This window comes from Capra hircus, chromosome 29 (assembly GCF_001704415.2).
Source record: "Capra hircus breed San Clemente chromosome 29, ASM170441v1, whole genome shotgun sequence".
Classification (NCBI taxonomy): Eukaryota; Metazoa; Chordata; class Mammalia; order Artiodactyla; family Bovidae; genus Capra; species Capra hircus.
In genome coordinates this window covers 49,951,915-49,975,915 of record NC_030836.1, presented here as the reverse complement: position 1 = coordinate 49,975,915, position 24,001 = coordinate 49,951,915, and the positions used below count along the sequence as shown (strand labels likewise).

The 24,001-nt window shown below is 52.2% G+C and overlaps 1 protein-coding gene across 1 annotated transcript in view; it reads left to right on the top strand.

Moving 5' to 3' along the window:
• KCNQ1 (potassium voltage-gated channel subfamily Q member 1) overlaps positions 1-24,001 on the top strand; it is a 378,447-nt gene that overhangs the window by 187,742 nt on the left and 166,704 nt on the right. The window contains exon 11 of the mRNA XM_018042975.1: positions 615-735. Coding sequence (XP_017898464.1) covers positions 615-735 — 121 coding nt within the window. The remainder of the gene's footprint in view (positions 1-614; positions 736-24,001) is intronic.

Genomic DNA, 24,001 nt, shown 5'->3' with positions numbered 1-24,001 from the left:
GACAGGCCCAGACCCCTGAGCTCAGCCTGGCCACACTCCTCACTCTGAGGCGATGTCGCGCTTGATAAGTCACTCAGTCGTGTCCGACTCTTTGTGACCCCGTGGACTGTAGCCCATCAGGCTCCTCTGTCCATAGTGATAAGTCACTCAGTCGTGTCTGACTCTTTGTGACCCCGTGGACTGTAGCCCATCAGGCTCCTCTGTCCATAGACTTCTCCAGGCAAGAACACTGGGTGGGCTGCCATTCCCTCCTCCAGGGGATCTTCTGGACCCAAGGATCAAACCTGCGTCTCTCACATCTCCTGCACTTGCGCTGACACGAACGTTCTCTACCTGTAGCACCACCTGGGAAGCCCTTCCTGCTGGCTTACAGCTGCACCTTGGCCACTGAGGGCTCAGGCCTGTGGGGGCCATCGTGAACCTAGCCAATCCCTGTGCCGAGACTTCTTAGGTCGCCTCCACTCCTACCCGGTGCTGTGAGTGGGTCTCTTGCCTGCTTGTGGGAAGGCTCTGGGGGTTTGAGGAAGGCAGGTCTGAATTGGCATCTAAGCTCTGAGCAGCCCTGGGCCCCTCTGCCATCATGCCTAACACGCTGCCCGCATCTTTCCCAACAGTGAAAAAGAGTCCCACGCTGCTGGAAGTGAGCACGGCCCATTTCATGAGAACCAACAGCTTTGCTGAGGACCTGGACCTGGATGGGGAGGCGCTGCTGACCCCCATCACCCACGTGTCACAGTGAGTGCCCGCTCACCCAGGGGTGATGAGCGGAAAGGACGTGGGGCTCAAAGGGGCGGCCTTGGTGCTGCACCAGGGCTCAGGTCTATTAGCCCAGTGCCCACCACTCACTGCTTGCCCCTCAGCAACCGAGGGCCACTGACCCCCAGGGGCTAGACCCCGCGCTGGGGCACCTGGCGGGGATATAGCAAGGGCACTTCCCACCGAGTTTAGGAACACGATTCTCTTGTTGTGACTTATGGAAAATCAGACTGATCATTTTCCACTTGCTTCCGTGCTCTGAGCATCTGAGAAGATTGTTTTTCTCTCTCTGAGCCCCCTCCCCTGCCCCCTAAAAGAGAGACGACTTTGTTTTCCGCATTTCCCCGTGGAACCCTGGCCAAGCCACGGGGCAGATGCTGCGGCTGTCCTCAGGGGCTCCTTCAGGTGGAGGAAATGGCTGATTCTCCACGCCTTCCAGTTGGCCTGCCCCCGAGGCACAGCTGGCCTGGGACGCATGCCCGTCCTCCCCTGCCGACACGGTATCCCCAGGCCAATCCCCGGGGCTCAGCCATGGTGTGATTCCCCTGCGACGTGACTGCGTGCTCCCAGCCAGGGCACCCCGCACACAGTGACAGCATGTGCTGGGGCGGCGGGACACTCGGGCCGTCCTGGCCGTCGCCCCACTGGGGATTCCCCTGGAGACGTCCGTCTGTGTCAGGATGTCCGCACCGTCCTTCCGAGAGTCACTTGCTGGCCTTCTTTCCTTCTCTCTTTGGAGTTGGTGGAGTGTGTTTTGGCTCTCTGGACTCGGGGTCTCCAGGTTGTCCTAATCGTGTGCCTCTCTCTCGAGGTGAGGCCCCAGGCTGGCTGCCTCTGCTGCTGCCAGGTGTGGCCTTCACCTCGCAGGTGACTAAGGAAGTCAGGACCCCAACCGCAGGGCCTCCTGGCTGCTCTGTAACCCGAGGGCTGGCTGGGCCGGGGAGCCTGTCTGGAGGTGGTACCGTGATCTGACAGGCACCCCCAGGCTCACAAGGAGCTTGACAGCACCTGTGGATGGCAGGGCACACAGAGAAAGCATGCTCAGGCGCAGTGAGAGCCACACAGGGGGCTGGAAAGCAGGGGTTACTCGTCCTCGTGGACTCGGCACTGGAGCAAGCTTTCAGGCCACCCCTGAGAGGAGGGCTCTGAACTCTGGGCCCATCCTGGAGATGACCGAGAGGCTCACTTGGTAAGTGAGCAAGGGCAGATAGGTAGGACTCATGCTGGGAACCAGGGGCTCCAGGCAGATGCAGGTCGGTGGCATTCCAAGGCAGGATGCCAGCTTACCCCTCTGGCTGAGGCCTGTAGCGAATCTGGGGCACAGGAGACCCCACAGTGTTTTGTGAAAGTCAGGGTTTTGTGGCTGGTGTTTGGAGCTCAGGCAGCAGGGCCTGCTTAGAGCAGGGACGGCCAAGAGCCTGCTGGGACCCGGCACCCTCGCTGTACTGCTTGGCGGCCCCTCCTCGTCCTCCTGGCGTTCTCTTCCTATCAGAGCTCGCTTTTCCTCCCCTCTCAACTGTGGCCCAGCCCCACAAGGCACCCACAAGGCGTCGCACCTGGGTGGACGGGGTGGTCACCCATCATCCGTCCAGCTGGGCAATCTTCACCAGCCCCTGGGGCCCTGTGAGGCCGCTGCAGGGAGGCCCAGGGCAAGGGTGGTGGAATCGGGGAGCTGAGGTGGCCTAAACCCAGGCTCACAGCTGCCTCGCCTAGTTGCCCCTTTTGAAGAGAGGTCCATGTTTATCGGTATCTGTAGGTACAAGGTTTCCGGGGGGGCGAGAGGTGGTCCACCTGCGCGGGGAGCCCTAGGAAGCAACTCAAGCTGGTGGGGCTGCACAGTCAGAGGAGCCTGGCCATGCCTTGTCTTCTTTCCTCCAAGACAGAGGCCATCTGACCTGACAGCCCCAAGCTCTCTGCCTGCCATGGGCCTGGGGCACAAGCAGCCAGAGCGCCTGCGGTGGTCGTAGGGTGGTCGCTCCCTGGGTGCAGTCTGTTGGTTATGGGAGAAGGGGCTCCCTCCAGTGCTGGCTGGACCTCGGCCATCCTTCCCTGGGAGGGGCCTCACCCCGGAACCTATGAAGGCCTTTCCTAGTACCGACGCTGCAGAGGAGTCAGGGGAAGGCAGGTGCTGGACTGAGGGGTCTGCAGTGAAGGCTGGGCTGAAAAGGCCGAGTGCAGCAGAAAGGCCGCCTCCAGGCCCCGTGATCTGGTCAAGGACGAGGCAGCAGGGACTCTGCGTGTCCCTGTCCACAAGGGTCAGGGTCCTGCCCACAGGAGCCCAGGGAAGGTGGGGCGCAGTGCAGGAGGCGGCAGTGGGACTTCAGACCCTAGGTGCCCCCGGGGATAAGGGCTGGGCCAAGGCGCCACCCTACCATGGCAGGGGAAGGAGGCAGCGGTGATGGGCACCGCGCTCACTCTGGGCTGCGGCAGCCTGCAGGGCAGTGAGGGTAAGATGGCCAGGCCTCGGTGTCCACGCCGGACTGCGTTCCTCTGCATCCCGCATAGCCTGCCTGCTGATTGACGCCCCTGATTAAACTCAGCTCCAGCGGCTTGGGGACCCGTCTCAGCTCCTGCAGGCAGCTCCGCCCCATGGCCTCCATGCAGGGGAGAGAGTCCATGCACACCCTGGACTGTGTGCAAAGGACTGGGGATACGCACAGGGGTCTCACTGGGGCCAGAGTGGGTGGGAGGCAGTTACTGAAAAACAGATCCATTTTTCTTCAGCATTTGACTGAATGTTAAATGTATTACCATGTTGGGACAGTTCCAGAATTCAAATTAAAAGCATAAATAAAGACACATTTTGTTTCCATCTCAAGCTCTCCCCACCCGCGGGGCCCCAGGGAGGTGAGGTCACTGCAGCCTTGATTACGGGATGGTCCCTGGGGCTGGGCGAAGCTCCTCTTTCCGGGGCCTGTTGGCCATTGGTGGAGCAAGGGGTCAGGGAACTGGGGGTCAGTGAGACAGCCTGGTGCAACCTAGGGAGTTGTCATTGAGCTGGGGTCAGGGTCCAGTGGGCTGGGGAGAGAGTGGCTCTGGCCACGCAAGCCCACTCGCAGCTCTGGATAGCTGGGCCACAGGCTCACCCACACCTCTCAGGCAGATGCAAGGGAGCTCGTGTGCCCTTGGGCGCCCCCCCGCCCCCCCGAGCCTTGCCATGAGGCTGCCAGGGCACAAGTGTGAGGCAGGGGACAAGCCGTCTAGGGCAGGGGGCAGGGGGCAGGGAAACCCTGCCAGGGGCTCTTGCCCACCGCGGGGAGGGCCACCCGTGTCCATCCCTGTGCCTTGCACAGGATATCCCACCTGGAACATCCCTGTCACTCAGCAGCAGCCATCAGATTCCCGCTCATTTCTCCAGCATCCTCACAGGCCTCCTCCCTCCAAGGAGGCCCAGGACGCCCCCAGGCCAGGCTGCCACAGCCTCCTCCAGCCCTTGAGGCCCTCTGTATCGGCCCCCTGAACCCTTGTTCGGGGCCTGGGTCTCTTCCGGGGCACCTGCCTACCAGGACCCTCGTGTGTGGCTCCCCCAGGCCTGTCTGGCGCCCCTCGAGCCTCAGGCTGGAAGAGCTCTGGGACCATGGCTCCCACCCCAAAGCAGACCGGGCCCCCCAGCCAGCACCTCCCAAGGAAGAAATGACGCAGGGGCTGTGGGCACCTCAGTGCTTCTGGCATGCAGGGCCAGGGTAGCTGGATCAGAACCGGCCTCGGGTCAGCATCTGTGGCTCTGGGCTCCTAGGCTGTGTGTTGGGGAGTCCTCCCCACAGCTGCCGAGTCAGCCAGGACTGGCCTAGCATTGACACCCACCCCAGTGGTTGCACGTGGATGCCCAGGGCAGGTGGTTCCAGAGCCAGACCCTCTGTGTGCACACCAGTCTCTGGTCTTCCGGAAGGGCCCCTCCTCTCTTCTGTCACGGTCTCCCGGGTAGGCAGGACCCAGCTCTCTCTAACCAGCCACCCCTCTGTCCTGCTCTGCAAGGGGAGAGTCTGTACACCAAGACAAGCATGGGGAAGGCCAAGAACCTTCTAGGGAAGAAAGGCAGAGGGGAAGGCGGGGCCGAGGCTGGGGCCCCACCGAACACCCGCCAGGTGACCACGAGTGCAGACACACGCGCACACGCCCGGCGAGCACGGACTCGCAGGCCTCCTGCGGCATGACAGCCTAGAGATCCTTGAGCAAAACCAGCTCTGCGTGCGTTAATTAGAATTTCCATGTCTTCAACTTTCTCCTGGACCCTGCAGAACCTCACGCCAAAACGTTCAAGTTTTTCTTTTCCAGCGAGGCCGCTGTGGCCTGGCTTTCATCCACATCACTGCTAGCGTCTCCTGAAATCTGCGCTTGTCAGCGAGGCCAGGGCCAGCCCCATGCCTCCTGGAAACAAGGGCAAATGTCACGAGGCTTGGTCCCATGCTCTGCTCCCTGGACCAGGGTGCGAGCTCTGTTGGCGGTACCATGTTTGCCTGGGGCATTTCAGAGACACTCAGGGCCCACCGCAGCCCACGCCCATGGACCCCGCAGGCGCCAGGCACGGCGCCTCTGTGAACGCCCAAGCCCCTTGCTCTGGTTCTCACCCTGCAAACCTTGGTGGGAAAGGACTGACAGGCCTTGCTGGGGCCAGCGTCCAGGGGGATAAAGGAGGGGGCTTGCCAGGAACAGATGAGGCTAGTTTGTCTTTCCAGACCAGTGTCCTCTTGCTGGAGCTCCAGACCACCTCTGTCTGCACGAGGTGCCAAGGAAGCCCCGTGGGAGCCCGCCCGGGAGGGCTGTACGAAGCTGCATGAGTCACAGGCTCCCCGTCAGAGCCTCACAGCCCCGGCCAGGCGCAAAGCTGTCTCCAAAATGCACGGGGGGATTAAATGTTCTCCTAATTAAATTACAAGCGAGGCGGAGTGGCTCAGTGGGAACAATGAGGGACTGGAGATCGGATGCCCTTCATCTGGCGCCCAGCCGGTCCTGGCCCAGCTGTGGGCCGGCCCCCAAGCCCCCCAACCTCTGGGAGCCTCACTTCCTTTGTGAGCATGAGAGGAGGGTGTAGCCCATCCGCTGGGGCTGGCTACCCTGGGGAGTGGGACCATGGTCTGGGAGGAAGGCCCAGAGGCAAGCAAGGGTACTTCTTACTGCCTTAGGCGCCATCGATAACCCCAGGCCCTGGCACACTCAGGGCCCGCTCGGCTATCTCTGCAACGCAGGTCCGCAGCAAGGGCGGCATGGACCATGGGCAGTGTTAAGGAGGATGTTAAGGGAGAGAAGGCCCACACCATAGAGGCGGCAGGAGGAGAGGACTTCACAAACGGCACTGGTGTTGATGGAGAGGTTGTTTTGACTGCAAGGGAGTCTCACACAGCTCTCTCCTATGCTTTGCTTGAACCTAGAAGGGGAGACTGAGTCCCAGGGCAGCCTGACCAGGAAGCCTGAGGTGGGGATCCCTTGAGCCAGGAGTGGGAGGAGTTTAGGGCAGACCCAGCCCCTCTGCAGGCCTGCACTGTCCATCTCTCAAGTTAAAAGGCTTGTCCTTATATAGAGGACATTGTTTTCAACTTTTTAGTTGAAGTATGACGTACACAGATCTCAAGGGTACTGTCTTGTGCGTTTTCACTCCCTGGGACATATGACACCAGCCCCCAAGTGAGGCAGCAGAACCTTGCAGAAGCCCCTAGGTTCCGCCTTCTGTCACTAACACCCAAGCGTAAGCAAGTCCCAGCTTCCAGCAACAGGACCCAGCTTTGCCTGTTCTTGAACTTTCTAGCAATAGACTCCTGCAGCGCTCACAAGTATGTCTGACGCCCTGTGAGCTGCACACTGTGGCTGAAGAGGGCAGGGCCTCCCTCTCCCCTGGCTGGCTGGCACCCCGCTGTGTGAAGGGCCTACACCTCCTTTATCCATTCTCCTCTGACGGCCACTTGGACCATTTCCAGTACAGGGTTGTTATCATCATTGCTAAGAATATTCTGTCTAGGCTCTTTGGGGAACGCGTGGACTGCTTTCTGGTGAGTGTATTGCCAGGTCATCGGATGAGCTTGTTGACTTTGAGTACACACTGCCTCACAGCTGCCCAAAGTGGGCATACGTTTCCACTGCCACCAGTAGCGGCAGGGCATTCTGGCTGCTCCATATCCTAACACTTGTCATTTTCCGTCATTTCCTTTTTAGCCACAATAGTGGGTGTCTAATGGCATCAAATTGTGGTTTTAACTTGCAGTAATAGCTATGGGCTTCCCTGGTGTAAACAATCTGCCTGTCAATGCATGTTCAATCCCTGGGTTGGGAAGATCCACTGGAGGAGGAAATGGCAACCCACTCCAGTATTCTTGCCTGGAGAATCCCATGGACAGAGGAGCCTGGCAGGCTACGGTCAGTCCATGGGGTCACAAACAGCAGGACAGAACTTAGAGACTAAACAACCACCACGTCCATGGCTAACGCAGCTGAGCCCTTTCCACGCTATTGTTGAGCTGACTCCCGTCCTTTGTACAATGCCCATGTTGGCGGCCCATATTCTTTTGGATTGTCTTTTCTTCTGATTTGTAGGCGTTCTCTGTCCTGGGCATGAGTCATTGGTCCGATACACGTACGTTCATTCCAAAGAAGCAACACCTGTCCCTCTGCGGGTTGCCCTTTTCCTCTCTTAAGGGTGTCTTTTGATGAACAGAAGGTCTTAATTTTAACGTCATCCAGTTAATCAAACATTTCCTTTCTGGTGAGGGCTATTTGTATCCTATTTAAGAAACTTTGACTACTCCAAGGCCATAAAGATAATTGTTTTTTTCCTAAAGTTTTATTAGTTCACCTTTCACATGCAGATCGGCAATCTGCCTGGAATCAATTTTTGCATCCAATGTGAGGCTGAGGTCAAGGCAGTTTTCCCCCATTTGGATATCCAGTTTGACTCAGCGCCCTTTATTGAAAAGACCGCCCTTCTCCACTGCCCTACCAGATAAGCACCATTATAAAGCAGCTCCCGGTCTACACATGGCTGTTTGTGGATCCTATTCACTTCGTTGGTCAGATTTTTATAGTTTTCCTTGCCAGGGCTGTTTCACTATCAGTACAGTTTGATCCCAGCTCTGGATAGCTGGTCATGCAAGCTCCAGCCAGTTCTCCTTCCATGCTTGGCTGCCTCTGTGTGGCACCTCTATCCATCCATCTGCCAGTCTCCACAGGAAACTTCTAATAGGTAGGCCGGCTCCCTATCTAGAGAGGGAGGACAAACAGCTTTACTACCCCGAGTCTTCAGAACTGTGCTCTTGACGCGTCCCTCATTTGTGAAGGTCCTCTTTCATTTCTTCTACCATGTCCTGTAGTTTTGAGGGCAGTGGTCAAGCATACCTTGTCTGAGAGTTATTCCTTGTTAGCTGGTGTTTGTTATGGGTTTACCAAGCCTGGGAACGTTGCCTGCCAGGGAACTCTGGCCACCCTGGGCCATTTCCTCCTGCGCGGGATGCTAGGGCACTCAGCTCACCTCTGAGCCTCAGTGTCCTCTTGTAGATGTGAGGGATGCGTGTCAGGGTGCTTCGAAGAGACGGGGTCAGGCATCCAGCTGTGTGCCTGCTTCGGGAAAGGGTGTGATATATGTCAGACAGTGTGAAACGTCACCTTGTGATGAGAGGTTCCATGGGGATGTCCCTTATTTGGCCTGAGAGCTTCTGGAACAGCCGGGTCACGAGTCTCCATGGGGCACAGACGAGGTCAGTGTCTCACCATTACGTGCCGTCCTTATGTAATGAAATGCACCTTGTTGCTGTTGTTCCGTCGCTCCGTCGTGTCCAACTCTTTGCGACTCCATGGACCATAGCACACCAGGCTTCCCTGTCCTTCACCATCTCCCGGAGTTTGGTCAAACTCACGTCCATCGAGTCGGTGATCCTGTCCAACCCTCTGTCGTCCCAGCATCAGATGTAACTAGAAAGCCAGAAGCCACTGTCTCTCATCCCAGGGCACAGGGCTCACGAGCAGTGGAGGGAGAAAACCGACACCTGCTCTTCTCACTCCACTCTTGGAGGGGATGCAGAGGACCACACCCCAGAGCAGCCACAAGCACCCCAGCGTGCCTCTGCCCTCTGTTCTCATCACAGCTGGGCTCACCTGCTGAGGATGACCTCCATCTTCAAGGAGAGCAAGGACCAGGGCAGGCACAAGGCCTGCCTTCACCTGGGACCGCACTTGGCAGGGAAGGGAGACGCCACGGTAGTGCTCAGGTTCTGAGCGGCTCACAGGCGGCGTGGCCCCAGTGTCAGGGCGGCGTTCACAGCCCTGGTGGCTTTCAGGTGCTTAGCAGAGGGTGAGCCCCTGTCATCCATGTCTCATGTCAGGGGTGGGAGGGGACACTATGGCTGGCTGAGACCAAAGCTCGAGTCCTCCGTGGGGCCCTCAGAGGACGCCTGGTGAGTCAGTCCCCTGGTTCATGGGAAGATGGATCTTGCCGCCTTGAACCTGGCACCACCCTGGGAGGTTGAGGGGCACCCAGGCCTGCAGACCCCTCTGGGGCAGTGCTGGCCTGGCCTTCCAGGGTGCCCAGGCTTCTCAGGCTGCTCCAGAGACACTCCGTCTAGCGCTCATTCTTTAAGATTTACAGGCCCTCTTGGGACAATGCAGGTGTCCTCGGTGATGACTGGCTAGCAGGTAGAGGTCTGGCCAGAAGTCTATCAGGTCTGGCCTGCCTGTGGGAGTGCCAGGTGGAGGGAAGAGGAACATGGAGGCAGAGGGAGACAGGAGTCCAGGGCCAACCCGAGTCTGGCATTCACAGCATCCCGCCCTGCCCACAGATCCAGCCGTGACCCCACAGTGGCTGTGATCTTCCCAGGAAGTGCTCTCTTCACGAGGGCAGTGGCCCTGGAGGTTCACAGTGAAGACAGCCAGGGAAGGATCGCGGTGAAGAGCAGGGATACCCTCGGCATTCACAAGCAAGGTCTTCCGCTACCGTCAGCATGAGAACAGCTTAGCAGGGGTTTCCATCACGCTCCGAGAAGGGGGTTTGCAGCTGGGGGAGCAGTTCAAGGAATTTTCAAAGGTAATGTTGACTCTACCTGATTTGTCTTCCAAGACCTTGGAACTGGGCCATCACACAAGATCAGACTCCACTGCACTCGGAATACCACTCGGGCCACAGTTTGTGCCCCCTGGGAAGCTGGGGCACACAGCAGGGTGGCTTCACAAAGCAGTAGAAGACCTCTGGGGACTGGAGGGGGCACGTAAGGCTGTTCAGGGCACCAGCTACATACAGTACGTTCGGCGTTCTTCCCCACAGCCTCACTTGTGGTTATGGGCAAGACTGCTGCCCTCAGAGAGCCAGCCCCTACAGAGGTGGCAGGCAGCACTGGGCGGCCAGCTGCTGGTCCTCGGCTTTACCCAACTGACCTCTGTATCTGCGTATAAAGTTCAGGGCAAGGGCACACTGGGACCTCTGGCTACATCCCTTGAGCACACCCTGGGTGTGTCCTCCGGCCCAGCTCGGTCTGCATGGGGGCCCAGGGTCTCCACTCCTGGGTTGGGATGGGGCAGCTGTCCTCAGGCCCAAGGGGACCTTTCTTTCCCTACTTAATCTCCTCTCCTGGGCCTTTCATAGGTGGGCTAGTTTTTCAATGTTTTCTCTAGGTTCATGTCTAGATTTGTGAAGTTAAATTGAATCTCTTCCCATTTGAAACACCTGAATGCTTTTTTCCTGCTCTTCTCTCTGAACCGCCACATGAAACCCCCAGCTGGGTGTGTGCGCGCCAGATGAACGCTCCTAGGGGTCTGGCTGCAAGGCCAGGGTCATAAGCTGGGGCTGCCTCAGGTGGAGCAATGCTCAGAAAGACTGGCTCCCAGCCTCAATGAACTTGGGGCAGTGTGTGTGCAAGCGGCAGGGGCAGGACTGTCCCCAGGGGCTCCAAGGGCCTCACCTGAGATGCTCTCCCCATGACCCCTCGCTCTGTGGCAGTGCCTGAAGGTTTGGTGCTAACGGGCCCCCCTCCATCACCGGCCTGTCTCATGCACTGGGAAATGGACTTGGTCAGACCACACGGTCTGGGTCTAAGGTGGGAAAATATACCTGCAGATGTCAGGAGATGGAAAGAGTGGGAAACGGGAGCCCTGAGACCAAAGACAGAGGACCTTGCTCAGCTGCTGGCAGAGCCAAGTAGGCGCTCAGCTCCAGACTCTGAACCCTGTGCTTTTTCGCTGTCCCAAAGCAGCCTGTCTCCTCGAGTGGGCCCTGCCTCCATCCCACACTGGTCCCAGCCAACTTCCTTCATCACCTGGGCCAAGAGACCTCAGTCCCAGGGGGTTGGTTGGGGCACTCTCCTGAGCCCCGTGCCCCAGTCACTGAAGGCCTTCAGTCTGGCCATGCCCTGGCTCATTAGCTCTCTGCTTCCCCCACACCCAGGGACAGGAAAGTGTCCCCCAGTTAACTCTGCTGCAGGCCAGGCCTAGAAGGAGAGGTGGGTGGAGCGAAGTCAGCACAACAGAAACACTGAAACTCGGGGTCAGAAAGTAGAGTCAAGTTAGTCTCTTGGGCCACCTCTGGACCTCTTACTTGTCCAGGAGACCCACATGGGTAAGACCAAGACAAGGATGCTGCCTTTCCCAAACCAGGCAAGGGGATCAGACAGCCATGAGAAAGGTCAGAGCCCGACTTGAGACTCCAGGTGCAGGTGGAAAACCTGTGGCCTTCTCCCCAGGTAGCAACGCAGGCCAGCACTTAGGAAAACAGTCCCGTGAGCACACAAAGGGCACGGTCTGAGGAGAGTGGAGCTTGACCTTTGTTTAGCAATGGACACTCTGCCGGGGCACCAGGCCTCCCTGTGCACGGAGCCCCTAAAATGCCATAAACGCTGCTGCTCATCACAGTCGTCACTGACTCTGATGATCTGTGGAAATACCACTCTCTCCGTCTGATGCCACCTGGCCACACAGGTGCAAGTCCCAGTGACTCGGGAAGCTGAGTGTAACCAGCCAGCCCACCATGTAAGGCTGATCACGGACTTGTCTCATTTCTGGGGTTGGTGTTGGGCTCTGCCTGTCAATGTTTAACTCCTGAGGAGGCTGACCTTGGGGCTGGAGAGGCTCAGACTGCAGAGAGGAGAGCGGCTCCTTTCTGCTGTGTGTGTGCAGGGACCCTGGGGTGGGGAGGGGCAGTGTCAGCTCACAGCAAGCAGAGCACAGGCTAGAGGGAAGAGGGCCTTCGGCGTGAGCTCCGCCCCGCTGTGTGTGTGGGGGGGTCGGGGGGGAAGGGCGGGGAGTGCTGTCCTCCCACCCCCGCCCCGACCCTGTAGGTGACAGTGGGCCCCAGCAGGATGCACAGCTCTGAGGACCCCTCCGTGGTTTCTGGCAGCTTCAGACCTGGGGTGCGCGGGCGCCTCATTTGCAATTGCTGGTTGCCCCACAGGGGCCTGGCCTAGGTCTCCCCGCTGGTGGGGAGGAAGGTGTGGGAGCTGGTTTGCCGGGGCCACCCAGTGTGGGCTCAGGAAGGGAAGGAATGTGACCGAGGCCGGGTGTGGCTGAGGAGAGTGCAGCCAGTTGTGGGTTTTTCCTGGGGCCGAGATAGACGTGAGCAGAGATGGAGGCCCCTCTCTCTCTGCCCCCACCACACACACTAGGACCTTTCTTCAGCGTGCGGCTGTGGAGCTGGAGGCCAAGGACACCCTCTGGAAATCTGAATTCCATTCGCTCTTGGCAAAGAGCAGCTTCCTGCTTGGGGAAGGTGTGCGCGCGTGTGTGCGCGCGTGTGCACACAGGGCCGTGGGGGCTGGCTGAGGGAGAGACGTGGGTGGAGCGATGTTCGATGAGACGTGTAAGGCGACCCCAGTATTTCCCGGCACTGGATGGCACTTGCTTCTCCGTCCGGAGGAGCTAAGACAAACACCTGGGGCGGCTGAATCAGAAACGTGCAGGCCGCACTGCCTTTGAAATGGGCTCTGGCTTAAAACAGTCACGGCAAAACATGCCTTTGAATCTGAAAGCCAGGACTTTTGCAAAATAATTCAAAAAGTTTGTTGAACCTTAAACCTTTCCTGATGATTCCTTCCTTCTGAAGTTAACTCGTTAAAGTTGCTCCAATCCCAGCCTGGTGCCAGACCAGCTTCCTGGAAATGCTCGCCAACTGCTGGCCTTTGGAAAGACTTGTCACCCTAATAGCTGTTTTTAAAAAAAAAAAAAAAGCTCCCTGGGCACCTTGGCTGCAGGGTCTGAAAAGTCCTTTGTGTTCGCTCCAGCTGCAGAGCCATTCCAGGCCCCGCTGCTGGGGCTGACTGGAGCTGTCTCTCTTCGTTTCCTCTTACAGTGGCGGGTGCTGGGCTGGCTTCTTCCCGCCCAGCTTCTCTGCCAACGGTGTATCCAGGCCTCCCCACACCAAGGCGGGGGCCGGGACATCCAGGGCAGAGCCCTTGGAGAGGGTGGGTGTGGGCACATCCCAAGAGGGTCAGCAGCCAGGATGCCTCTGTTTCTTCTCCCCAAAGGGAGCGATCAGGGCCCCCTCCCAGGTCAACACTGTCACTTCCCCCAGAAAACCCAGGACCCAGCCAGTTCCCAAGCAGCGTGGCTTCAGAAGTGAAGACAACGTGCCCCTCCCCAGAGCAGTGTTTCGGCAACATAAAGCCTGCATGTAAAATGAGGTCTAAGCTGTACTTTAAAATGTGAATACGGGTTGGACAATATTTAAACTAACACAGGTATTAGGCGAATCAGCAGAAAAATGTACTAAATATTGTCACTGTCGCATTAATCAAAATCAAAGATTATCTGAAAATGGAAGAAAAGTTACATAAAAACTTGAGCCTTTAATGAGACACAGCAGTCAGAACGTGTACAGTGTCCACTCCTCTAAAAATCCCTCCTCGCAAACTTCTGTGATGACAAAACCTATGTAGCATTTCATTTCCTAGGAGAGCCTTGTTGGTCTGCAGATGGGTGGAGGGCACCCCTTCCCATCAGAGGGGGGCGGGGGCTGCCTGCTCTCACTGGGGCTCTGCCTCTCCCTGTCAAAAACCTCTTTGTGCAAGAGCAGCCCTGCTCCTTGGAGGGACATGAACCAGAGCCCACAGCACCGCGCCACCACGCTCCACGGCCCACCAGCGCAGCCCCGCAGCGGGGGCTGCTCGGTCACAGCCTGGCAGAGCATCTGCACAAACTGCAGCGCGCCTTTCTCGCCCTATTAAGATGTTGCTCTTAAAAAGTAATAATTAAAGTAGCTTCACACATGCTAGGGAAAATGGCACACACTCAGGTTGTCCCCACCCCAACCCTGACTTCCTAAGTTTGCTTCCCTAAAGGTTACTGCTGTCAAAGTTCCTATTGTATTTTTTCAGTGTGTTATATGGGCAAACGTATTTATAACATATCTCCTTTTTACACAAGTGGTAGGGTATATTATTTACCTGCAGTCTGCCTTTGTGACTTCACCCAGGTATGCCAGACTTCTTTTTGAGCTGCCCGGACAAGCTTGGTTTCTCACGGGGCAGTACTCCTGAGGGGCACCTTTATCCTGCAGTGTGGTTTGTCTGCACACACATGAGCAGGTGACAGCTGAAGTGCTGCTTTCTTGTGAGTGAGCTTCTAGGATCCTTGAGAGAACGTGGTCTCTGCTCTCCGGCCACTGGACTGGGCTTTCCCCACATGGGACTGCGCTCATGGTAGCACTAGTCTTTGTGGCTTCGGTTCTGTTTCTGGTGAACATGGGGAACCAGCCACCTGAAAAGGGCATGTAGGTGGAGGGGTGGGAGGCCTGTGAGGAGGCTAAAGAACATCATGTTGAGTGTTAATCAGTGAGCCTTCCATCAAAGAATGCACAGACGGGCTGCTCATTCAAGCCTGATGAAGGCCCTGAGCATTTTCAAGGGCAACACGGCCTTGGCTGCAGCTGGCAGGAGGTGGCCAACAGTTCCTTGCTTGATGGTCTGGGCAGGAAGCAACCCCAGGGCATCTGAAGAGAATGGAGCCCCAGCCAGTGCGCTGGGAGGGGCCCCGTCCCTGTGGCCATCATGCCGTAAGAAAGCCCTTCAGCTTTCGGCAGCAGGCCCTCTCATCTCTGCGTAAGCGCGCGGCCCCAGTGTGTACTGCTCAGAGAGAAGGTGCCTGTGTGTTCTGGAGATGGATCTATATTAAGACATCCAGTGCGCCTCCTCTTTACCAACAGCTGCAGAGCATTCCGCTGCGCCATAGTGTATGGAACAAGTCCCCTATTGACAGATGTATAGGGCAGCCAAAGACAGCCATTAACCATTCAGACATTCGCTAATGAACTGGCTGATTTTGAAATTAGTCCCTCTGAAATGTCCCTCCCCACTGAACACTACCCGTCTTATCCCTGTTCTGTCTCCGTTGCCTGAGTCACCTAGGCTGTCTCTTATCAAGTAAGGACAACATAAAGTAAATTACTGATGAAGAAGAACTCTAAACCTTGTCAAGATACGAGACTTCATGAAGGGAAATGAAACTGAAGTATCTCTCTTCAGAGGTTAGACAGGCAGGGTCAAAGCATTTACCAACTGAAGAGAAAAGCAAGGCTGATAGCTAGGAAAGCATTTCAAAGGGGTGCAAATGAAATAAAAGATTCAGAGAGGCCCCTTGGTGAAGCCATGAAGCCCATCTTCTATAAAACTGACCCTCGGTGTGAAAGTGCAGCCTGAGTCCATTATGAAGTGAGAGGTGGCCTGCTGTGATGCCATGTCACATGCTACAACAATCCATCACAACCTCTCTGAACGCATTTTTCCTAATGAGGAGGTATCTGCAATTATGACAATTTTATTTTCAAGACTATTATTACTACTCCTCAACATAACCTCCGAGTCAAATCCATTTTTCATGAAATGCTGGTCTCCATTTTAAGTGCATCCACTTCAAGAGGCCCACTGTCCCCCATTTCCAGCAAGGTTAAGATATTTGTACATGTTTTGGTAAGACACTACCATATAAAGGCTTGTGCCCATTTACACTACTGTGAACATTGTGCAAACATGCCCGTCTCCCCACACCTTCACCAACAGCTACTACTCACTAGCAGTCACAGCTTCTATCTTCACTGAAGGATAAGACATGGTATACTGGAGTTTTCATTTACATTCCTTTCACTGTGAATGAGGTATTTATCTCTTTAAATTGGCACACACTTGCTTTTTCTTTGTGAACCATCTCTCCATACCCTTATTTTTTTAATACCCGATTTCACTGATTTATAGGAATTCTCTTACGTGTTGAAAACATTTTATCCCGATTTTCTTTGATCTTTTAGCCTCTGTATTTTTCTGCTGGCAGGATTTTTAAATTTGAGGAATTTTGCTTTTGTTTATTGTTTTGCATTTCTTATATTTTATTAAAAGTCGAGCTTGTTTCTGTGAGTCAGAAGCCAGATGCATTTTCTTTTCATATGCTGTTCATATTTTTGGTCCATTTTCTCCCTATGGGCTTCAGAATTTTTAAATTCTGACATAGTCAACTCTGGCAGTCTTTTGTGATGTGAGAGTCTTCTCTTAAATTTTGAAAAAACTTCTGAGATGGTTTTAGTAAGTTCTCCTGTGTTTTCTCACGTCATCTTTGTTTTTCACATTAAAAATTTTTAATTGATACATGGTTAATTACAGTGTTGTGTTAGTTTCAAGCATACAGCAAAGTGATTCAATCACACACACACACACACACATTTTTTTTTTTCAAGTTCTTTTCCTTTATAGGTTAGTTCAGTTCAGTCGCTCAGTCGTGTCTGACTCTTTGCGACCCCATGAACTGCAGCACGCCAGGCCTCCCTGTCCATCACCAACTCCCGGAGTTCACTCAGACTCAGGGCCGTCGAGTCGGTGATGCCATCCAGCCATCTCATCCTCTGTCGTCCCCTTCTCCTCCTGCCCCCAGTCCCTCCCAGCATCAGGGTCTTTTCCAATGAGTCAGCTCTTCGCATGAGGTGGCCAAAGTACTGGAGTTTCAGCTTTAGCATCAGGCCTTCCAATGAACATCCAGGACTTTAGAATGATCCTTTAGAATGGACTGGTTGGATCTCCTTGCAGTCCAAGGGACTCTCAAGAGTCGTCTCCAACACCACAGTTCAAAAGCGTCAATTCTTCAGTGCTCAGCTTTCTTCACAGTCCAACTCTCACATCCATACATGACCACTGGGAAAACCATAGCCTTGACTAGACGGACCTATGTTGGCAAAGTAATGTCTCTGCTTTTGAATATGCTGTCTAGGTTGGTCATAACTTTCCTTCCAAGGAGTAAGCGTCTTTTAATTTCATGGCTGCAGTCACCATCTGCAGTGATTTTGCAGCCCAAAAAAATAAAGTCTGACACTGTTTCCACTGTTTCCCCATCTATTTGCCATGAAGTGATGGGACCGGATGCCATGATCTTCGCTTTCTGAATGTTGAGCTTTCAGCCAACTTTTTCACTCTCCTCTTTCACTTTCATCAAGAGGCTTTTTAGTTCGTCTTCACTTTCTGCCATAAGGGTGGTGTCATCTGCGTATCTGAGGTTATTGATATTTCTCCAGGCAATCTTGATTCCAGCTTGTGCTTCTTCCAGCCCAGCGTTTTTCATGATGTCCTCTGCATATAAGTTAAAGAAGCAGGGTGACAATATACAGCCTTGACGTACTCCTTTTCCTATTTGGAACCAGTCTGTTGTTCCATGTCCAGTTCTAGCTGTTGCTTCCTGACCTGACAGGTTTCTCAAGAGGCAGGTCAGGTGGTCTGGTATTCCCATCTCTTACAGAATTTTCCACAGTTATTGTGATCCACACAGTCAAAGGCTTTGGCATAGTCAATAAAGCAGAAATATGGTGTTTTTCTGGAAGTTTCTTGCTTTTTCGATGATCCAACAGATGTTGGCCATTTGATCTCTGGTTCCTCTGCCTTTTCTAAAAGCAGCTTGAACATCTGGAAGTTCACGGTTCACATATTGCTGAAGCCTGGCTTGGAGAATTTTGAGCATTACTTTGCTAGCGTGTGAGATGAGTGCAATTGTGCGGTAGTTTGAACATTCTTTGGCATTGGTTTTCTTTGGGATTGGAATGAAAACTGACATTTGCAGTCCTGACTTACTTTACTTAATATGGTAATCTCTAGGTCCATCCATGTTTCTGCAAATGGCATTATTTTGTTATTTTTTATGGCTGAGTAATGTTCCATTGTGTATATATGTATTTGTGTGTGTGTGTATATACACATATGTACACAAACACATTTTTTTATCCATTCATCTGTCGATGGGCATTTAGGTTGCTTCCATCTCCTGGCTATTGTAAACAGTGCTGCTGTGAACACTGGGATGCATGCATCTTTTTGAATTAGCATTTCCTCCAGATACCCGCCTAGCAGAAGAGCTGCAGGATTGTATGGCAGCTCTATTTTTAGTTTTTTAAGGAAACTCCATATTGTTCTCCGTAGAAGCTGCACAAATTTGACATTCCCACCAACAGTGTAGAAGGGACCTTTTTCTCTCCACACCCCCGTTTATTATTTATAGACCATTCCAACTGGGGTGAGGTGATACCTCACTGTAGTTTTGATTTGCGTTTCTCTAATAATTAGTGACACTGAGCATCTTTTCACGTGTCAGTTGGCCATCTGTGTGTATTCTATGGAGAAATGTCTGTCTAGGTCTTCTCCCAATTTTTGATGGGCTTTGGCATTTCATATATATACACGTCTCATATATGTATATATACATATATATGAGACTGTATGAGCTGTTGTATATTGTGGAAATTAACCCCTCGTCGGCAGCATCATTTACAAACACTGTCTCCTAGTCCACACTTGTCTCTTTGTTTTATGATTTCCTTTGTTATGCAAAACCTTCTAAATCCCACTTGTTCACTTTTGTTTTTATTTCCATTACTCTAGCAAACAGATCCAAAAACAAACAAACAAACATTGCTGTTATTTATACCAAAGAGTGCTTTACCTATATTTTCCTCTGTGTGTGCACTCAGTCATGTCCAACTCTGTGCAATCCCATGGACTGGAGCCCACCAGGCTCCCCTATCCATGGAATTTTCCATACAAGAATACTGGAGCAGATTGCCATTTCCTTTTCCAAGAGATCTTCCCAAACCAGGGATCAAACCTGTATCTCTTGTGTCTCCTGCAGTGGCAGGTGAGTTCTTTACCAGCTGAGCCTCCAGGGAAGCCCCTCTGTTGTTGATTATATTTTCCCCTAGGAGTTTAATAGTCTTACATTTAGGTCTTTAATCCACTTTGAGTTTTTTATATGGTCTTAGAGAATGTTCTGATTTCATTTACACACAGCTGTCCAGTTTTCCCAGCACCATTTAAGAGACTATCTTTATTTCACTGTATATTCTTGCCTCCTTTGTCATCAATTAATTTTCCGTAATTGCAGGGGTTTCTGGGTCTTCTATCCTGTGCCACTGATCTCTCTGTCCGCTGTTTCTGTGCCAGTACCATACTGTTTTGATTCCTGCAGCTCTGTAGTATAATCTAAAGTCAGGGTAGCTGATCCCTGCAGCCCCGTAATTCTTTCTCAAGAGTGTTTTGTCTATTCAGGATCATTTATGTTTCCATACAAATTTTAAAATTTTTTGTTCTCATTTTGTGGAAAATGTCATAGGGATTGCACTGACTCTGTACATTTCCTTGGGTAGTACAGTCATTTTTAACAATATTGATTCTTCCAATCCAAGAACACAGTACATCTTTCCATCTGTTTGTGGTCATCTTCAGTTTCTTTGGTCAGCATCTTACAGTTTTTGGAAGAAAAGTCTTCTGCCTCTTTAGCTAGATTTATCCCTAAGTATGTTTTTCTTTTTGGTGTGACAGTTAATAGGGCTGTTTCTTTCATTTCTGTTTCTGACATTTCATTGTTAATGTACAGAAATGCAGCAGATTTCTGTATATTGAGTTTGTATTCAGTAACTCTGCCGAATTCGTTGACGAGTCCCAGTTCATCTAATGGAAGCGTCTTTAGGGTTTTCTGTATGTAGCGTCATGTTACCTGCAAACCGTGACAGTCTGTTGTCTTTTCCGATGGGGATTTCTTCTTCTTCTTCTCTGACTGCTGTGGTGAGAACTTCCAAAACTATGTTGAATAAAAGTGGTGAGAGTGGGCAGCTTTCATTTTTTACATTTAAATAGTGCTCTATTTTTATATAAGGAGTTATTAAATTCAGTTTATTTTCTGTGTGTCTAACTAGTTATCCCAACACTACCGGAATGCATCATCTATCTACTGACTTAAATTGTCGTCTTTATCATATTTCAAACTCTCATTTAATGTGTATCCATTTCTAGACTGTCTTATGGATCGCTGATGGGCCTGATAATGGGCCAGACTCAATTATTTGACTTTCAAACTTTATGATATGAGTACAACAGAGTTTCCCTCATCTCTCTAACTCAAAAGAGGAAGCCACATTTCACACAGTACAGTCAACCACGGAATCCATGGCATGGCCTCAGACCAAATCACTCTAGACACAGGATTGGCTCTTGAGTTGGACAGGAAGCCTGGAGAGTTTATGACTGAGTCCTTGTATTGGCAACTAGTAAGGTAAGGGAACAGGAGCACTTGTTTCTTCCAGGCTCACACAGCCGAATCCAGACAATGGATGCCCAGAGGTCATGGGTCTGACCCATGTAGGGTCAGTAGGGGGCCATTTCCTACTCATGTATGATCATAGTTTCAGGGTATCTTATGAAAACTGAATTCAGTAACTCAAAAAAGTAAATAAGCCTAATTCAAACAGAAAAAAATGGCAATAAGAAAAATCTGTAAGGTGTACAGTCCCTCCCTTCCCCAGGCCAAGGGAAATAATGGGCATGATAAACTGTTAATAGTTGGAGTGATGTTATAACCCGTGCAGGTCAAGATGGTTTCACATCATGACCTGGACAACAGTGACTCAGTTTCCTTGTCTAACCTAGGTCACCTGTACCAATGTGGCTTTTCTAGCCTCACCCATGTGAAACTGGCCCAGAGGAACACGGCCCCTGTCCCCTGCCCTCCTGGCTTGGGTGCTCTCCTTTACTGCCCTGTAAACAAAAAGTAGTGCTGAAGAGCAGATTCTAGAGCCACAGCACAGCAAATGCTCCGCTTCCTACCTGCTGGACCTTGGGTGGGTCATTTAACCTCAGTTTCGTCTTCCCATTTATAGCATGGGGATAATAAGAAAGAGTACCTTCCACAGAGGGTCACTGAGAAGATTTAAGGGATGACTGATGTGAAGCACGCAGCATGGTGTTGACACGTAAGGCTATATGGTGTTAGTTAAATGCATGCCTGCCTCATGATGAGTGATTCAGTCCATCTTTTATCACAGTAAGTGGTTGACAAGGTCAATGGAGAGGGGAGTTTGAATGAGTAAAATCACCTTCAGAAAAAAGTGTAGTTGCATTCTCATTAGACTACTTAGGACAAGGGGTAATCTTTAAAACCTGGTGCTTTCCTGGAGCAGGTGCTTTCAAGAATTGTATAGGACTTACGTTACACGCTCATTTTTTCACCATTTTAGAATCAGCTTGCATGACTTAAAAACAATGTGTGTGGCCATCCATATTCTGCTGGTAATTTCTGTTGAAACTACAGTCAATTTAGAATAACCTAGAATTATCTTTTTTTACAAATTTTTTTTACTTTCTAGCCAAAAAGATTTATCCATGTGTTCAGATCAGTTGTAATGTGTCTCAGTGTTTTTTTAGCCCTTTGTTCATATACATTTTGTGCAGTTTGAAATTCATCATTGGGCATTTTGAGAAAAGTGAAAGTGAAGTCGCTCAGTCGTGTCCGACTCTTTGAGACCCCATGGACTGTAGCCTACCAGGCTCCTCTGTCCATGGGATTTTCCAGGCAATAGTACTGGAGTGGGTTGCCATTTCCTTCTCCAGTGGATCTTCCTGACCCAGGGATCGAACCCAGGTCTCCCGCATTGCAGACAAATGCTTTACCGTCGAGCCACCAGGGAAGTATACTGATTTTTTTTAATTTGGTGATCATTATTTTTTTCAACTGAGCTTTTCATTTTGAGATCATTGTAGATTCACATGCAGCTAGCCGTGAGAAATTACAATAGGTTCCATGTAGCCTTAGCCCCAGTGGTAGCATTTCGGGAACTGGGACACGATCACTGCCAGGACACAGAGGCCCGTGCGGGGGAGCTTGCTGCCCTCGTGCAGCCCCCTGAGAGCCACACCCTCCCCACCATTCCGCTTCGTCCCTAGGCCCCGACAAGCACTACTCAGTTCTGCGCTGCTGTAATGTTGTCACGACAAGAAGGGTCTATAAATGGAACCGCACTCAGGGCCTTCTGAAACTGGCTCTTTTCACTTGACACAGTTCCCTGAAGATCATCCAGGTGGTTGAATGTACCTTTGCATTCCTGGCATGACCCTGTTTTAGGTTTATATTTTTAAAGCTGGTGGGCCCTGGTTATTGTTTCCCTTTTTCTGCACTGACTATCATAGATGAAATCAGTGTGTGTTTCCATTATGCCAACTGTGTCAGATCAGTGGAATTTTGGCTCCAGAAAGAGACTTCGGAAGATTTCATGAAGGATATGATTATTTTAAAATACATATTGAAAAAAAGAAAGCTCTTGTGGAAAAAAATTTGTTTTATTTGCTCTTAATTTTCTTTTTCTTAACCACTTTACTGAGGTATGATTGACATACAAAATCTGTATGTAATTAATATACACAATGTGACAAATTTGGAAGTAAGTATATACCTATTAGACCATCACCACAATCTAAGTCCTAAACATACCCATCACCTCCCAAAGTCTCCATACACCCTTTATATAATGCATATCATTTCCTAAGAACACTTAACATGAGGGCTCCCCTCTGACCGAATTCGGGGGCACACAGCACAGCACTGTTGGCTAGAGGCCCTGTGCTGGACAGCCACTCTCCAGGCCTCGCTCAGCCTGCAGAAGTGAGACTCTGTGCCCTTCAACAAATCCCTCCAAGCTGCCTCCGCCGCCCCCCCAACCCGCCCCTTGCAACCTCCATTCAACTCCCTGCTTCTCTGAGTTTGACTGTTTTAGATTCTTGATATAAGTGGTATCATACAGTGTTTGTCCTTCTGTGTCTGGCTTATTTCACTGTCCTCCACATTCATCCATGTTGTCACAAATGGCAGGATTTCCTCCTTGTGAAAGAATTCTTGTACAACCATTCTATTTCTGAACGCTACCAGGACTCGGGGTGGGGGTGGGGAGTGCTTTTCACATCGTTCATGTGTGACAGAGAGTGGGACAGAGGAAGCAAGTTTACTCCCAAGGGGACAGATGCAAGCATTCGGGGAGCCCCCAAGGAGGGGCCTGGGAGCCCTGGGGCCATCCTGTGGGGGGTGGGAAGAAAACATTCCCATCTTGAATGCTCCCCCTAGAAAGGGCCTCACTTTCTCCCATCATCATCTTGTCTTCTCACCAGCCCACCCAGTTCTGCCTCTCTTGTCTCTGTATCTCTCTCTGACTCCCAGTCACCTTGAAGCTCCCTGCTCACCCCCATGTACAGGCGTGCTCTTCGGGCTGGGGTGAATGCAGACCAAGAATGGGAATCTTTGAGAGAGCTCTAGGGGAGGGTGGGCTAAGCTGACCGTGGCCTCAGGCTCCCTTGAGGGGAAATGGGGTTTGGCTGGGCTAGCCCATGAAGCCTTTCACTTCTCTGGAGCTGTGCTTACCACCGTCACCCCCCTCCATATACACACCCAGAGCTAAGACGGACAGAGAGCAGCTCCAATCTGAAGCTCCGATGGGCTCCCCCAGGGTGGATGTGTGTGGGGTTGAGGCACAAGAGCTGAAGGAACCCGTGAGATTCAGTACGGTGCCCTGTAGGCGTGTGGAGGAAAGGATGCTGCCTCACCCTGCGTGTCCACTCTTCTAGGCAAAGGTACAAGCAGGCTCGCTAGGCTCTGTGCAAGCCCCGAGGGACCAGGAGGAGCCAGAGAGGGGCCACCCTGCGCGCTCATAGACGCTGGTCTCATCAGCACACCCTGGGCACTGCGTTTCGAAGGAGGCCCAGCACTACCATTTCAGTGAGGAGAAAGTCTGTTAGCCCTGCACACATCTTTGGACTAAAGACTATCCCTGAAACAGTAATAGTACTTGCCCGTAGCCAGGCCATGTACTCACTGCTTTATAAACATTTCACTAATCCTCACATTACACAGCTTTTGACATAAGAATATTGTCGCTCTTGCTTTATATATAATCAACCTGAGGCTTGAGAGGTTAAGTCAGGCCTAGGGTCACAAAGCTAGTGTTGACCCTGAGCAGTGGATCTGGTGAAGTCACTGTGGCTCCTCACACACTCCCTTGGTA